The 16,075-nt window shown below is 52.3% G+C and overlaps 1 protein-coding gene across 7 annotated transcripts in view; it reads left to right on the top strand.

The window, feature by feature from the left end:
* The window catches only part of SHANK2 (SH3 and multiple ankyrin repeat domains 2), a 510,376-nt gene that overhangs the window by 251,833 nt on the left and 242,468 nt on the right, over window positions 1-16,075 (top strand). For all 7 annotated transcript variants that reach the window (XM_072790331.1, XM_072790330.1, XM_072790327.1 and 4 more), the window contains one exon: window positions 71-184. In XM_072790331.1, the coding sequence (XP_072646432.1) occupies window positions 71-184 (114 nt within the window). The remainder of the gene's footprint in view (window positions 1-70; window positions 185-16,075) is intronic.

The raw sequence follows: 16,075 nt of genomic DNA, 5'->3' as shown, positions 1-16,075 counted from the left end.
CCTGCTCTCCTCACGCTCAACCCCGGACCCCATGAGCCCGCCCGCTAACAGCTTCCCTTCTTCTCTCTAGTGCTGAGCATCGGTGAAGGAGGCTTCTGGGAAGGCAGTGCCCGCGGCCACATCGGGTGGTTCCCGGCCGAGTGCGTGGAGGAGGTGCAGTGCAGGCCCAAGGACAGCCAGGCAGGTAAGGCGGAGAGGCGGGCCTCGCGTCTCCATGTCCTCCGGGCCCGGTGTGCCTGGCTGCAGAGAGTCCACGCTTCAAAGCAGGGACTTCTTTCTCTCTGTCATCGAAACAGGTTGATTCAGTTCCTCTGGGTCTTATCCAAACCAGAAATAGGTTGCAAGACGGTGCGGAAGCTTTTAGTTAAGGGGCTGCTCAGTACACGTTCCAGAAAACTCAGATCGTTCGTTCTAGCCATCAGAAAAGGCCTCTTGTGGGCCGATTAAATCTGGAAGCCTGGTTATCAATCGCCCATCGCGATGTCATACATGAGGTCATCAGAGGGCCTTCCCGTGCCCTCCCTCCGAACCACACAGTTCGATGTGTCGATAAACACTGCCCAGAAGAGGTTGGTGTTCGCGAAGGAAAATCATTTCGGCGTCTCTCAGAACTCCAAATATAGCCTTTGCTGAAAACCGCTTTAAAGTTGATTGCCAAAAAAGTGAATTGATTAAAATGTTAAGAGGAGATCATTTATACAAAATGGCACTGAGAGAAAATAGGACGCCCGGGGAAAAGCGAAGCACTAACTGTCCTCCACGAGGAACCGGGTCGGTGTGTGCTCTCTGCCGGCGTTGGGCAGGACCCCAGACAGGAGGTGCCCATGTCAGGAGCGGCCATGCTCACTTGCAGCCCGTGGCTTTGCTGCATCTGCCTGTGCGGACTGGTGGCCCCATGGCCCCGTGGTCAGGTCTGCCAGGGTCAGCACGGCCGGGAGATGAGGTGTCGTGAAGACACGTGCTCTGGAAAGCATGGTAGTGTCTCCCAGTCGGCTGGGTACCCCCCACCCCCCCACACCGCTGACTTTGCAGACTATCAGGGATGCTCAGCTGGTTCCCTTTCTGAGAACTTGATTTCCGAGGGGTGTCAGTTTGTGCTAAGCTTCCCACTGTTCAATCTCGGCTCAGCTTCAAACACCAGAGGGAAACCATGACGTTCCTTGTATGGTAGGGGCGTTGAGGTAAGAGACGTCGTAAACTTAGGTTTGAAAGGGAAGGTCGGAATGTGCTCCTCTGGGGAAGGCGGCTGAGCGGGTCAGTGGGCAGCCGGTAGGTGGAAGTGTGCTTTCCTGGGTGTGGCGATGCATATCCTGAGCTCCTGGTACAAGCGGGACCTGCTGGCCCGCAGTGCCTGCCTGGCCCACCCGCATCCTCATCCTCCGTCCTCCTGATGGGGAGAGAAATCCCGCCATCCCTGCCTCCCTCCCCTGCTATATGGCTTCAGTGCCCCTGGCTTCCTGACACACACTCTTTCCTTAGAAAGACTCAGGCACATGGGTACCAGGCATTGCAGGCATTGTCATGCCTGGCTGCGGCAGCCCAGGGTGACTTCATGCACGGGTCACCTGGGCCTTCCTGCTCCCTGCATCCTCCAGAAAGTCCTGGCTTCCTGGAGAGAGGTAGCAAAAGGCAGGAGCACTTGGCCCCCCTCCTCCCGTCTCCCGCTGCGGGCCCTCCCCACCCACCTGCCAGCGCTGCCCCACTCACCCAGGGAAGACCTCCAGGCAGCAGGTGGGCACAGCGCATCTCATCCAGGCTGATGGTCCCCTCTGGAGGGGCTTCCCAGGGGCAGCGGCTTGAGTGTGTTTATCCTGGGGAAGCCGCCGGCTGTGTCAGACATTCCTAGAAGGATCTCCTTGCTCCTGCAACACTGCAGGATGGTGTCCTTTTCATAAAGTTGGCGTCTGCTACCCAGGGTGGTGCTCAGCCCAGAGTTCAACACTCCCAGCCAGATCTGGGGGCTCCCCGTGCGTCCTGGGGGACGTGGGAACAAGCAGGCCAGTCCCTGACCCCAAGCGACTGTGCCAGGCCCTAGAACATGGCACACTGTGTGATCACCCTGCGCACGTTTCCCGAGTACCTCCTGGCCCCTGGCAGCTCGCGGGGCCTGAGCCCGAGACAGCATAGTTTCGTGCTGCCCGTAAGGATCTTGGGAGCTGGAGTTACTTGTGCTGTAACAAATGGCCACAAAATCGGTGGCTTCAACCTCACAAAATCATTACCTTGTGGTCCTGAGATCAGGACCCTGGTGTGGGTCTCGTGGGTCCCAGTGTCTGCAGGGCTGCGGTCCTTTCTGGAAGCTCTTTTCTCCGGGTTTTGGATGCTACAACATGCTAGGCTTGTGGCCCTTGTGGCCAATGTCAGAGTGGGGGCTGGGTCTGTTATGCTGCATTTCTTGGAGTGCCTCCCGCCCCTTCCCCACATGTTAGGATGCGTGTGTCAGGCTGGGCCGCCTGGATAAGCCGGGTAAAGGTGGGCTGATTTACCACCTTATTCCCGTTTTCTCTGTGAGGTGCTGGGCATTAAGATGTGGGTACCTTTTGGGGGGCTATCCTCCCTCCACCAGAGATGGTAAATTATGAACACAATAGCTCTGCTATGACTTAGGCTGCGGGTCAGAGGAGGTGGCATCCATGTGACCCATGCTAGAGGGCAGTGGGGGGATGCAGGGAGCAGACCTGGAGCTGGATTTTAGGGTGAGAGACATTCTGGCCTGGCTCCCAGGCTCTGCTTGCCTCGGGCATCCTCAGATTGTGACTTAGCACCATGGGGCCGTGTTTACAGATCTTTTGTAGAGGTATGACTTACATGCGGTAAAATGCACCCATTGTGAGCACAGTTCAGTGCATTTTTGGCAAAATGTGGTTTCATTCATCCTGGGGACGTTGCTGGGTGCGTGCCTGCAAAGTCACAGGGCAGGAGGAGTGCGTCTCATTTTGTAGGAAGCATCCGTTCGGCCATCCCGGGAGCTCTGCTGGTGTGTGGGGACTCTAGCGGCCCCCGTCCTGGCCGATGTCTGCTGTCACCAGTCTCTTAATGGGCAGCCACCCTGTGGGTGTGGCCGATGTCGCCCTGTGGACGTCACCTGTGGGCGTCACCTGCGTGCTTCTGAGGAGGATCATCGTGCATGGCTTCCATGTGGTCAGTGGCTCTCAGAGTATCTGGGCACATCTTTATCCATCTTTATTTGGGCTGCTTTTCTTGCTGCTCCTGGTTTTGGGGGTTCCCAGTGCACTCTGCTGTCAGCCCTTTGTCGGCTACAGGTTACAGCTACTTTCCCGAGTCTTGTGACTTGACTTTCCGTTTTCCAACCGCATCTTGAACGAGTAGGAAGTTAAAAAAAAATTTTTTTTAAGATTTTATTTTATTTATTCATGAGAGACATAGAGAGAGAGGCAGAGACACAGGCAGAGGGAGAAGCAGGCTCCCCCCTGAGTAGGGATCCCGAAGCAGGACTCAAACCCAGGACCCCGGATCATGCCCTGAGCCAAACGCAAGCACTCAACCACTGAGCCACCCAGGCATCCCAGTTTTTAAAGTTTTAAATAAATTTCCAGTTATTACCTATTTGTTTTCATGATCAGCACTTTTTGTAGAGCACATCCCCCCCCCCCCCCATTTTTAAAGGTCAGAAGTTGGCAGACCTAGAATATGCTTAGAATCCAGAGATGGTACAAAATCCATTCCACGCATTTCCATCCAGGAAGCTCGCTCTGCACAAAGTCAGCCTGGTGTGGGCCTCGCAAACTCCCTCTCTCTGGGGAGCCCCAGGTCTCTACATCGCAAAGTAGTATTTAGCCAGCAAATCCCACTCTTGTGCATTAAATGAAATAGGTGAATGATTCAAGATGCTCACAGCACACAGAAGGCAGCTCGGGGCACTGCTAAGTGATTTTCCATCACCTAGTGACAAACGTTAGGGGCCACAGGCAGCCGGCAGTTGAATGAGATGGTGGCCCCGGGGTCACAAGTTTGCTGATGACATGGTTCACTCAGTGGCATGGAGAGGTTGGGAGCTGTGTCTTCAGTGCCGGAAATCCTTGCTCTTTGAAACTTGGTTCTCATGTCTTAGGACCATGTGTTTTTGGGGACGTCGCAGTTTCCAATAGGCTTTCCTTCCTGGGGCCATCTTCTTCAATTTACACACAAATGCCCCCACCTCAGCACCCAGGAGTGCACCAGGCTGGGCTGTGACCTGCTCTTTGGAACTCCTAACACTGTGCACGGTGCCACCCTTCCTGTTGGAGTGATGGACATGGTGATTCCGGGATTATGTGCAGGTCCCTCCCTTGTGCTCCTAGCATGCAGGCCTCTTAAGGATAGAGACTTTCCAGCCAGATGTGTTAGTTGGGGTGAGGTCAGCTGCTGTAACAAATAAGCCCATAACTTCAGCAGCTTCATGCCAGCTACATGTCTTTTCCGTCCTGCTGTGACTTCACTATTTTCAAGGGCCTTAGGGGCCTCTGGCTCAGAAGGGACACACAGCATTACATCTCTGTTCCCAGTGTCAAGGACCAGTCCTGTGACCTGGACACGTCAGCCTTATGGTCCCTGGCCAGGAGCCACTGCTAGCGACTGACACCTCAGTAGGATAGGGACAGAGGGACATGGATGTGGGCACAGATACAGATATATGTACATATTAACAGATTCTTTGTAAGGAATTGGCTCCAGTGATTGTGGGTGCTGGCACGTCTGAGATCCCCAGGGCAGGCTGGCAGGCTGGAGCCTTGGGCAGGAGCTCAGGCTGTAGTCATGAGGCAGGATTTCTTCATGAAGCCTGTTTGCCATCAACTGATTGGAGGAGGCTCACCCACACTGTCCAGGAAAATCTCCTGTACTCAGAGTCAGCTAGTTTAAGTTCTGTGAGCCGTGGCTATAGAACACCTTTCCAGCAACACCTGGGCGAGGGCATGACGATAGCTGGGTGCTGCAGTCTGGCCAGGTCAACACTGATCGTCACCATGACCCACCCACACTGTGGACGGAGGGAAGGACAGCAGGGACCATGGCTGCCCCTCCACTCACATCACATCCCCATCCATAAATCCAGGCTGCCAGGTTGGACAGTGGCCTGGTCTTTTCTCCGCAGAATTCCACACATGAGTGGTGATAAGGCATGCCCCCCATGGCAGATCTCGAGTACGAAACCGATGTGTTCAAAATCATCACCTGGAGCTGTTTGATGAGTCAGTTTATGGAAAGCAAATGCATGCTTGTGTAATTTTCAGTGACACAACTCATGTGTAAGCAGAAACTGTGAAGCCAGGACCCCCTGTTTGTGAAAATGACAAAACCAAGTCACTACCAAACAAATGGTGTCCTAGCTGCTCAAAGGCCTGGATGGTCTGACAGGCCCACTCATTTAGAATAAGATGACAAAGTGGCATGAACAACCACTGTCCCCAGCCTCTCGAGAGAGCTAGATTCTGGTCACCTGAAGGCCACGGAGCTGGGTGGTCTATACCTCGGGTGTAGGACAGCGTGTTCTTAATTCCTGATGCATCCTTAAGGCCTAACACTAATCCACTGCTAGGATCCCTCTGCATTCTTCGGGCAGCTGCGCTCAGCTCACCCAGCATTTCCTGAGACTGTGCTGGTGCTAGTCACACCTGTACACTGCAGAGCCAGGCAGCATTGTTCCAGCCTTTGAGAGCACATGTCCTGACCCCTGTCCCCAGGACCATCCCCTCACCTCTCAGCTTAGCTTTTGCAGGTAATGCATGTGATCTTCACAGTACACTCAGGAAGTGGGGACATGTTAGTGTCCCTCCCCCATTTTACAGGTGAAGGATGGAGACGGTGAGTGACTTGCTCAGAGGTGCACAGTTACTAAGTGGCCGACCTGAGAGTCTGTTCCCTTCATCCATCAGGCTGGAGTGTTTCCAAGGTATCAGCCACCCCCTGAGGTGTTGAGATTTGGTGGTCATGGGTGGTGGTAAAGCTGGTGGCTGTGGTGATCATGGTGATGATGCCCTTAGGTTGATGCTAGTGGTAGTGGTGGTGATGATGGTAATGGTAGTGGTGGGGATAGTAGTGATCATAGTGACGATTATATTCCCTCCCAATGGTGATGATCTTGCTGATGGTGGTGGTACTGCTGATAATGGTAGCAATGCTGGTGATGGTGATGTGGTTATAATGGCAATGCTGGTGGTGGTGACGGTGATGATGTTGCTGACACTGATGTTGGTATTCGTGGTGATAGTGGCGGTGATGCTGTTGATGGTGGTGTTGGTGGTGGTGCTGCTGCTCCTGCTGAAAGTGGTTTGTTGATGGTGGTGGTGGTGGTGGTGGTGGTGGTGATGCTGCTGACGCTGGTGTTGTGTTGATGGTGGTGATAGTGGTAGTGACATTGCTGATGGTGGTAGCAATGAGGATAATGGTGATGCAGTTGATGGTGGTGGTGATAGAAGCTGTAAGGAAGTGACAAAGGAATGATAGTCATCAGATCTGATGGTCCGGCTTGATGAATCCTACTGCTCTGGCCACAGATGGAATGTGCTCACTTACTCCACTGCCCAGCTTCACCCTCCTTCCTGGGAAGCTCCTGGACTGCCTCTTCCATTTCCTGAGATTTCACTTCTTTCCTCAAGTTCTCCTCCTGGTGCAGAGACACTTAACACTGGGTACCCTTGAGAAAAATTATTTCGCCTCTGTATGTCTCAGTTTTCGGTCTGGTGCTTGCATGATCTTTGTGTTTCTAATTTTTGTGCATGAAATATAGCAAACACAGAGAGGAGCTCACAAACCATAATGTGTCGCTTAGCAAATGGCTGTAAAACAACACCCCCACCCCATGAAACCAGCATCCCCGAAGCCCCCCATGTGCCTCTTCTCAACAGAACCATCTCTCCCCACTGCTAGCCCCACCCTGACTTGCATGCCATTCGATTCCTTATTTCGTAATAGTTCTTCTTGCTTACCTTGCGTCCCTAAATATTGTAGCTTAGTTTTGACCTTTTTTGAACCATTCATAAATGGAATCAAACAATATGTGTGTTGTGTGGTGTCTGGTTTCTCTCCTAACGTCTGTTTGTGATGTATGCGTTGTATGAGGAGCTCAGGGTACCATTTCACTATTAGTTTGTTCATTTGGTTTTGTCCATCTGTCCTGCCATGGGTGGCCACGTGGGTCATCTACAGCCTGGGGCTGTCATGAACAGAGTTGATGCAGTCCCTGTCCCCTGGGCTAAACATGTTTGCACTTTTTTTCCTTGTATCACGGGAAGGATGGTGCTTAGGCGTAGGTGTGTCCTCTGTCTTTCTAGATGCTTCAGCCATGTCCTAAGTGGCCATATTAGTCTGCGTGTGCTGCTGTAACAAGTACCACAAATGGGGCAGCTTAAACAGCAGACATTAATTTCTTCCAGTTCTGGAGGCTGGAAGTCTGAGGTCATGGTGCCGCATGGTTAGCCTCCTGGCTTGCAGATGGCCACCTTCTTGCTGTGTCCTCACATGGTTGAGCTCTCTGGTCTCCTTTCTCATGAGGGCATTAATCCATCATGGAGCCCCCACCCTCAGGACCTCCTCTGACCCAAATTACCTCCCAAATGCCCCACCTCCAAATACTATCCCATTGAGGGTAGGGCTTTGACAGATGCATTAGGGAGCATGGACTTCTAGTCCCTGGCAGTGGTGTGTCCACATCTGCTGACAGTGGTGTTGTGTTGATGGTGGTGGTGGTGGTGGTGATGCTAATGGCAGACTGTTTCTGCTGTGGGTCTGGGGCCCATGCCCCATCAACACCGGACTTAGTTTGTGTTTCCCTCATTAATTCCGAGTGTGAGAACCCTTTCTGTATGTTTATTGGCCATTTATTTGCATTCTTTGGTCAAGTGTCAGCTTAGGTCTTTTGCCTATTTTTCTTCAGGGTTGTTTGTTTCTTATTGATTTGTGGTCACTCTTTATATATTCTATAAGAAAGCATTCTCAGGGATCCCTGGGTGGCGCAGCGGTTTAACGCCTGCCTTTGGCCCAGGGCGTGATCCTGGAGATCCAGGATCAAATCCCACGTCGGGCTCCCGGTGCATGGAGCCTGCTTCTCCCTCTTCCTGTGTCTCTGCCTCTCTCTCTCTCTCTCTCTCTCTCTCTCTCTCTCTGTGACTATCATAAATAAATAAAAATTTAAAAAAAAAGAAAGCATTCTCAGCAATACACATTTGCCGTGTCTGTTCCTAGACCATGGCCAAGCTTTTCCCTGGGAGGCCAGGGACCTTTCCACATGGCTCTCCTGGTCAGTAGTCGTCTCCTCACCATGGAAAAGGCAGGCATGGGCACAGGGCCTCCTGCAGGCAGCACACCAACTCAACTGTGACCCATCACCCTCTTTCTGCCTTATTTAATGCAAATGCACCTTCTGCCTCTGACAGGGAATGCTGGCTTCCCATTTAAAGGGTGATTTGAAGAGCTTCTTATAGAAATAAATGTATAGGGACACCTACACTTGGAAAACCCTGCCTTGCTGATTTGGGGTAGCAGTGACCCTTTGTCTGCATAATCCCCCTAACTTAGTTAACCTAGCTTAACCTAGTTAAAAAGCCCAAGTCACCCAATTCCTTCAGGGTGACTGGGTGGGGGGATTTCACACATGTGTGCTGGAGGTGGGCATCATGGGGTTTGTGGGCTTGGTCCATACAGGAGGTCCACCAAGGAACACCGTGACACTGACCTTACTCCAGCCCCTGGACTGGACATTTCTAACCTCAAAACAGTCCCACAAGCTAAATGCCATCATTCCTAGTTAGCACGTAAGGGAACATGGACCCAGAGACATTGAGCAACGTGTCCAGGGTCACACAGCCTATGAGTTGTAGCCACAGGCTTTGGACCAGGGTCTCTCCTGCTTCAGCAACGTGTGGGTGACTTAAAAGAGGGAGAATCTCACATTAAAAAAAAATCAGATTATAAAAACTGCAATTGTCTATGAAAATGTGGACAACTGGAGTAGAGCAGCTTTGTTCTCAGAAATAAGCATAGGGTCATTTTTAGGGCATCACCTAAATGGAAGGACAGAATGAAAGGTTCCTCTAAGACTTGAGCTGCCCCCGGGAAGACTTGGGGTCTCTAGGCCCAGTTTGGGAAAACCCAGGTTCAGGGTTCAGACCTCTCTCTGCAGAAGAAAGTCTAGGCTCCTGGTTGCTGAGAATTGAACACCGGGCTCGTGGCAGAGTTGGGGTGGAAACCTGATTTTGAACTAGTAACCTAGGGCTTCTCCATGTCCCATCCCAGCTCAGGGCATGCTCTGTTCAAGATCACTCTTTTAATTGGAGGTGATAAACCCCAGAGCTTCCTCTAACACCCTCTTCCCCCCAAAAAGGGAATTATTATCTTACATAATTGAAAAGCCCAGGGTTCTGACTTCAGGCATAGCTGGATCCAGGTGTTCAAACGATGGCGCCCCCCCCCCCCCCACTGGCAACTAACTTTCCATCTTCAGGCACTGACTACTCCATGACAGCTTTATTCTTTGGCCAGCTCACTTCTCAGGATGGTCCCTCATGGCTCTGGGCTTACATCCTCCTGAGCCCAAGTCCAGCATAGAGAGAACATGTCTTTCCTGCCTGCTTGGCAAACATCGGGGATTGGCTCAGGTTGGGTTGACCTGAGTCATTGTAGGCGCACCCCAGAACCAATTGGTAAACCGGGGTGAGGGGGGTGAGGGGGATGTGCTTCGGAAGTGTGACTTGCTGGGCTTTGGGCAGGTAAGTATGCACAGATAGTCTCCTAAGGACAGTTGGGGTGCTGTGTCCAGCAGAAGGAGGGATCAGCAGAACCTCTGGGCTCTTTGAACAGGAGAGGAGGCCACTGCTGTGACCTGCTTTCACCCAGCTGGGAGCAAGTTCCCTGGGAGACAAAGGAGGGGTGGGAGCTGTCACCCCGGGCTCTGGGTGGCTCCGGTTAGAGCCATCGGGACAGGAGCTCGTGGAGTCCCACTATTAAACAGAAGGTCCGTTTGTCACAGTGCATACGAAGCCTCTGCAAGATATCACAACAGGCATGGTCGGTTCTTCCAAAATAGACTGTATTTTGTTATCTTTAGAACATTTAAAAATATAGGCAAATGACTCTATTAACACAATTGTAATCTGTAATATTAATAAGCAACAAAAGAGCCAGCTTCCAAAGGAGTTACTAGCTGTTCCCTAACAGAACATAAAATAAATATGAGGACTCATTGTCCTGGTTGCTAATGATTATGTTTTTGTTAAACAACTGTGGCGGAATCATGCCGGCTCCCCCCTTCTTCTTTCTTTTACGCCATTTTACTAAAATACACTTGGAGCCTCGCCTCCTTGGTGTGTGCGTGCTGTTGTCTCTGAGCAGCTGCTCTGTGTTTTAAATACCAGTTTCCACGTTCGGGCTCGCCCCCGAACTAAGGTCCTGCCAGGTCTGTCTGTCGTTTCCGGTTCTGTCGAGAGGACTTGGTCTTTGGCATCGCTCTGGGTCCCAGGCCCTCCTTCCCTCCCTCCCAGCGGTGGTGGTGGCCTGCCCTGGGTTACCATGGCAACCTGGTGACGCTGGTACCAGCCCTGCCCTCCTTCCCCACGGCCCTCCTGCCACTACGGGGTGTGTGTCTGCGGCTCCTCTCAAAAAGTCACCTTGCACAGCCATTGCCCCGGGCCAGGGTTCTGGACAGGCTCTCACAGGGCAGGGGGACCTTCTTATTTCCATGCTGGACGACTGTATGGATGGTGTGGGCAGGAAAGAGGTCTCTATTATCCTGCCAGGTCTGCCATGACAAAATACGACAGCCAGGGAAGCTTAAACAGTGAGATGTTTATTACTCCCAATTCTGGATCCTAGGAGTCCTAAGTCGGGGTGTCACCAGAGTCAGTTCCTGGTGAGGACTCTCTCCTTGGCTTGCAGATGGCAAGCGGTGTCCTCACATGACTTTCCACCATGAACATCTATATATCCTGTTCTCTTAGGAGGACATAAGTCCTGTGGGATTAGGGCCCCACCTTTATGACCTCACTTAACCCTCACTATGTTCCTAAAGTCCCATGCATGCAGTCATATTGGGGTTAGGGCTTCAACATACGAGTTTGGGAAGGGGACACAATTCACACTACAACATGCTGAAGAGTGATAGCTGTGAACTGAGCCCAATCCCCTATGGTACTTCCTGCCGTACCCTTCCCACCACACAGCCCCATCCCCAGTGGGGCCATTGCATTTTATGAGTAAAGGGCCATGGCTGTCCTCTCTATCCCAAGGCTCCTATCTGACCAGGCTGCACGCTGATCCACCAGCATTCAGAGGCCTCTTAGGATCCTCTGTTCTGGAGACAGGGCTTTGAGCCAGGTCCACAGAATACAGAAACATTAGAGTCCCTGGCTCTGACTTAAGGCCATGAGCCTAGAGCCAGAGCCTCACCATCAACTTGCTTCTGTGTGGCCTTGGGCAAGTTACTTGGCCTCTGTGACCTCAAGGTCCTGCTCTGTGAGATAGCGGTGGCGGCAATGTGTTTACTGCAGCATTGCTGGAAGGGGGTGGTGAGTTCATGGTGGAAAGCACCTGGCCTGGTCTGGCTTGCAGGCATGCTCATTGAACATTGGCTCTTGGATCTTTATCATCCTGCATAACACATCTGCACATACCCATGGATTGTGGCCCTAAACCAAGTGGTTCAAAAAGTAATTGGGCTCCAGCCCTGCCCAGTGAGGCCAGAATGTGTGGGTTGGACCTGGAGATCTGTATGTTTCAGTGGCTTTCCAGGTGGGATGTTAGATGAGTTGGGATCTGAGCCCTAAGATGGAGTGGGTTTAGTTGGTGCAAATGGTATGAGCTAAGGGGGTGGAAGGAGAAGGCCTGTAAGTTAGTATGTAAATGCATGTTTGTCAGGTGAGTTGGTCACTGTGTATTACCCTCCTCGAGGGAAAAATCTCAGAATACAGATGCTCACATTGCTGTTCTCCACACCTAGCATGGTGCCTGGAATGGAGGCCGTGCTGAGAAAGTACTTCCTGGATGGGTGGGTGAGTGGGTGGGTGGAAGGACAGATGATGGATGACAGATGGATAGGTGGGAGGATGGATGAGTAGGTGGGTAGGTAGATGGGTGGTTGGATGAGTGGGTAGACTGGTGGGTGTAAGGATGGATAATGGAAGAATAGATGGGTGGATGGTTGAGTGGGTGTGTAGAAGGATGGATGGATGGATAAATGATAGATGATGGATGGATGAGTAGGTGGGTGAGTGGAAGGATAGATGATGGATGATGGATGGACACGTGGGAGGATGAGTGAGTGAATGCGTGGGTGGAAGGATGGATGGATGGATGAGTAGGTGGGTGGGTAGTTGGATGGATGGATGAGTGGGTAGACTGGCAGATGGAGGGATGGATAATGGATGAATAGATGAGTGGATGGGTGGGTGGGTGGGTGGGTGGCAGGATGGATGAATGAGTGGATGGTTGCACTGTGCATTGGGGGTGGTTCTAGATACCTGTTCTGTGTCCCGTTCACATCTCACCTAATTCGGTTGTGTAGCCCTCCTACCTTTAAACCTCTCCAACACTGAGATTTCTTCAAAACTGTTGCATCTAAACAGCAGGGAATGCAGTGGGCTATTATGAGACCCACTGCAACATGCCAGCATGTTGGCTGGCATCTCAGGTCAGGGTTTCTTTGGGTTTTCAGATACTGGAGATTGTTCGGGGAGAAGTTCCCTTCAGCCAACATGATGTGCAGTAGCATCGGACTCTGTCTGCCTGCTCTGTCCCCTGAGTTCAGCAAGCAGGGCCTCTCCCTGCCCTTTCAGAGCTAGTGCAGAGGCAGTGGGGTTGGGACGGTGGGGTTTGGCCAGGTGGCTGACCTATCCTTCTTGCCCTGCCAGGAACGATATGGGTGGGCTCTTGGGGACGTGAGAAGACAGATGCTGTTGTGCCCTATAAACAGTAGAATGAATGAGCTCCTCCTAGTACGTGCAGGAGGCTGTGGACCCTCCATCTGTCAGGCAGGCTGGTGAGGACAACCCTGAGGCCTCTCCCTCAACACCTGGGCACCCAGTTTGAGGATGGCTCACCAGAGCCAGGAGCCCCCCTCTAGCTGGGGTGCAGGAGAAACCAAGGGCTGCCCTCCCGCCCCCACCCAGAGTGCACCGTGGCTCATTTTGGAAAACGAAAGCCATCATATGGTGCTCTGTATTGAGTTAAGATGTTGTTTTTGGCTCCTCTGAAATAGACGATAGGAAACAGATCCGGGGGTAATGAATAAACATTGGCTTATGGGGGCTGCATGCTGGGAACGATGAAATCTCACACTGGCAGATGAAATTTAAGACATGCATATGTAAAGTAGATATGTAAGGGCCAGGCTCCTGCTCCAGTAAGCCATGTAGCCAAGGAGAGCATCTGGGAGGACACTCTGTATGTCCCCTGTCCCCAGCCAGTCGGGGTCTGAGAGAACCAGGGTGAGGAGGAGCCTGGGCTCCTAGGAGACCGAGCAGGAAGTGGCCTCCTGGGCAGCACCCAGGCATGGATCGAGAATCCCTGCTCACGCCTGGCAAACAGCTTCCCGCAGCTTCGGTGTGCCTAATCCAATCGAATCATCTGATCAGTTCTTGGGGGCGACCTCTCTCTTGCCTTGCTTTGCATAACTGTAAAATCTGAAGATCTTCAGACATGGCACCTACCCTTCTGTTCTTGTAAACTGAGACAGAGTTCCCATACCATCAAATCTCCCCTGCGAGGGTGGGTGGTTCCGTGGTTTTTAGCATATTCACAAGGTTTCGCAAACATCACCACCAGCGTCTCATCCCGGAGCATGTCTGTCACTCCCGTCCCGCGCCCCCAGCCTGGGCCAGCGTGCTCCACCTTCTGCCCACTTGGGTTTGCTTGTCGTGGATGCTTCATGTGAATGTAACCTCACAGTGTGTACTCTCTGGCGGCTGGTTTATTTGAGCAGTTTGGGTTCTCGAGCTTCCTCCAAGTGGGAGCATGTATCAGAACGTCATTTCTTTCTGAGGCTGCATAACACTCCTTTACATAGACCCACATTTTGTTTATGTGCTCATCACTTGGACATTTGAGTTTCTACTTGAGGGCTTCTGTCAATAGTGCTGCTGTGAGCATTTTCATGTGACGTTTTGTCCAAACACCTGCTCTGGGTTCTCGTGGGCACGTACCTAAACGCCACATTGACCCTTTCAAGGGCCTCCCAGACGGTTTTGCCTGTCCATTCCCACCAGCACTGTGAAAGGGCTCTGACCGCCCCCCCCCCCCCACACACACACACCCTTGTCAGCTCTTCCTTTTCATTTCTGGATAATAGCCATCAGGTGGGCATGAGCTAGCATCTCCCTGTGGATTTCACCCATGTTTCCCTGATACCAGGGATGCCAGGCACTCCTCTGCACTCACTGGCCACGTATGTAACTTCTCTGGAGAGACTCACTTTTTTTTTTTTAAGATTTTATTTATTTATTCATGAGAGACAGAGAAAAAAGCAGAGACACAGGCAGAGAGAGAAGCAGGCTCCCTATGGGGAGCCCCATGTGGGACTCGATCCCAGGACCCTGGGATCATGACCTGAGCCAAAGGTAGATGCTCAACCACTGAGCCACACAGGAGTCCCGAGACTCACTTTTTAAGCCAAGGCTTATGATCCACATTGTGTCTGGTCCTGTAGCGAGTCTGGAAAGTACAGAGAGGAATACAAGGAAAAAATAAAAGTCCCTCGTAACCCTACGCCACATTGATAATCACCACAGAGATGCTGTTCCTTCAGTGAGTCTAAACAAATACACCAAATCGAGCGCATCCTTTTAAATTATAGATCCTGCTTTCTTTCTTTCCCAAACAACCAAGGACATCATGTCCTGGGTTGGAAACATTCTTCCCAAACACCATTCCCGGTGGCTTTCCACATTGTCGTTGGAAGGGCATTGACGAGTCACCATCCACTCCTGCTGTCGTTGACGTGGCTGTGGCTGTCTGTTTAGCCCTCTTCTGCTTCGTGACATTGTCCACAAGCATTGCTTTTGCAAGTAGCACTGCCATGAGCCGTTGAAGTGCTGTGTGCCTCTCCTTGGGGTGCTCGCCCTGAATCCACTAGCACAGAGACTCTGTGCAGCACGAGGCCACCCTAGGAATGTGCTGAGGCCCAGGCAGCAGCGTGACAGCCTCTCTTCTCTCTCTCTCCAAGAGTGGTCGAGCCTCCCTCTCACGGTTCAGCCCCCCCCCCCCCCACCGTGGCCTCCTACGCATAAGGGCTACCTAGGCCCTCAGGGCCAGGCCTCGGGCACCTGGAATATGCTCTTTCTCAAATCAGCAGGGATTCGTTCATGGGGCAGTGACCCCACCGCTGCATGGGACCCCCAGCTTCCTTACACTCTGGATCCCATGGCTTGCATGGCGGGCACACCCTGTGCACTTGGAAATGTACCCACAAACCTCCATCGTGCCCTGGGAGTCCTACATCTTGTGCTCGCACTTGGAGACCTTCATCTCCAGAGTATAACCTTTCATCAGAGGCGCTTTGTTTTGAAAAGTCCCATGGCCACCCCCTCCGTGCAGGTACAGACTGGTGGAGTCCAGAGTGCTTGCTACAGCTTAGCGGGGAGCAAAGATTTGTCTCCAGGGAGTATACACTGTTTATTCAACCTGCAAACCCCAAGGACAGAGTCTAAACTGCCGTGGCTTGCACCTGGCCAGCACCCCAGGCCACCTGCAGGGACTGGTGGGGGGCTGCCTCTCCTCTCCCTGTCCAGGCCTCAGCACTGGCTCCTGTGCCCCCCTTCCTCTGGGTTGTTGAGATCAGATTTGCTTGAGAAATAATTGCTGAATGCAGCCAGATCCCCCAGGAGCATGGTCCATCCTGGCACAGCTGCTAACCACTGTGAAGGTCCCCCTGGCCGCCCTGTTTATTCAGCCAAGATGCAAATGTGCCCTTCACTCGAATCTGGAAATTGCATTCCACATGTGTGCAATCGAGCCACCGCTGGGCTTCACTGAGCCCACACATCTCAATGGAGCCCACATTTCCCCGACTGGCCGCATCCTTCATCAGGCGCCCAGAGGGTGAGCTGGCCGCAACGTGCTCCCAGCCTCCGACCAGTGGAGGGTCTCATGG

This window comes from Canis lupus, chromosome 21, assembly GCF_048164855.1.
Source record: "Canis lupus baileyi chromosome 21, mCanLup2.hap1, whole genome shotgun sequence".
NCBI classification, from domain to species: Eukaryota; Metazoa; Chordata; class Mammalia; order Carnivora; family Canidae; genus Canis; species Canis lupus.
The sequence above is the reverse complement of the archived record's forward strand: the minus strand, read 5'-3'. Positions and strand labels throughout refer to the sequence as shown.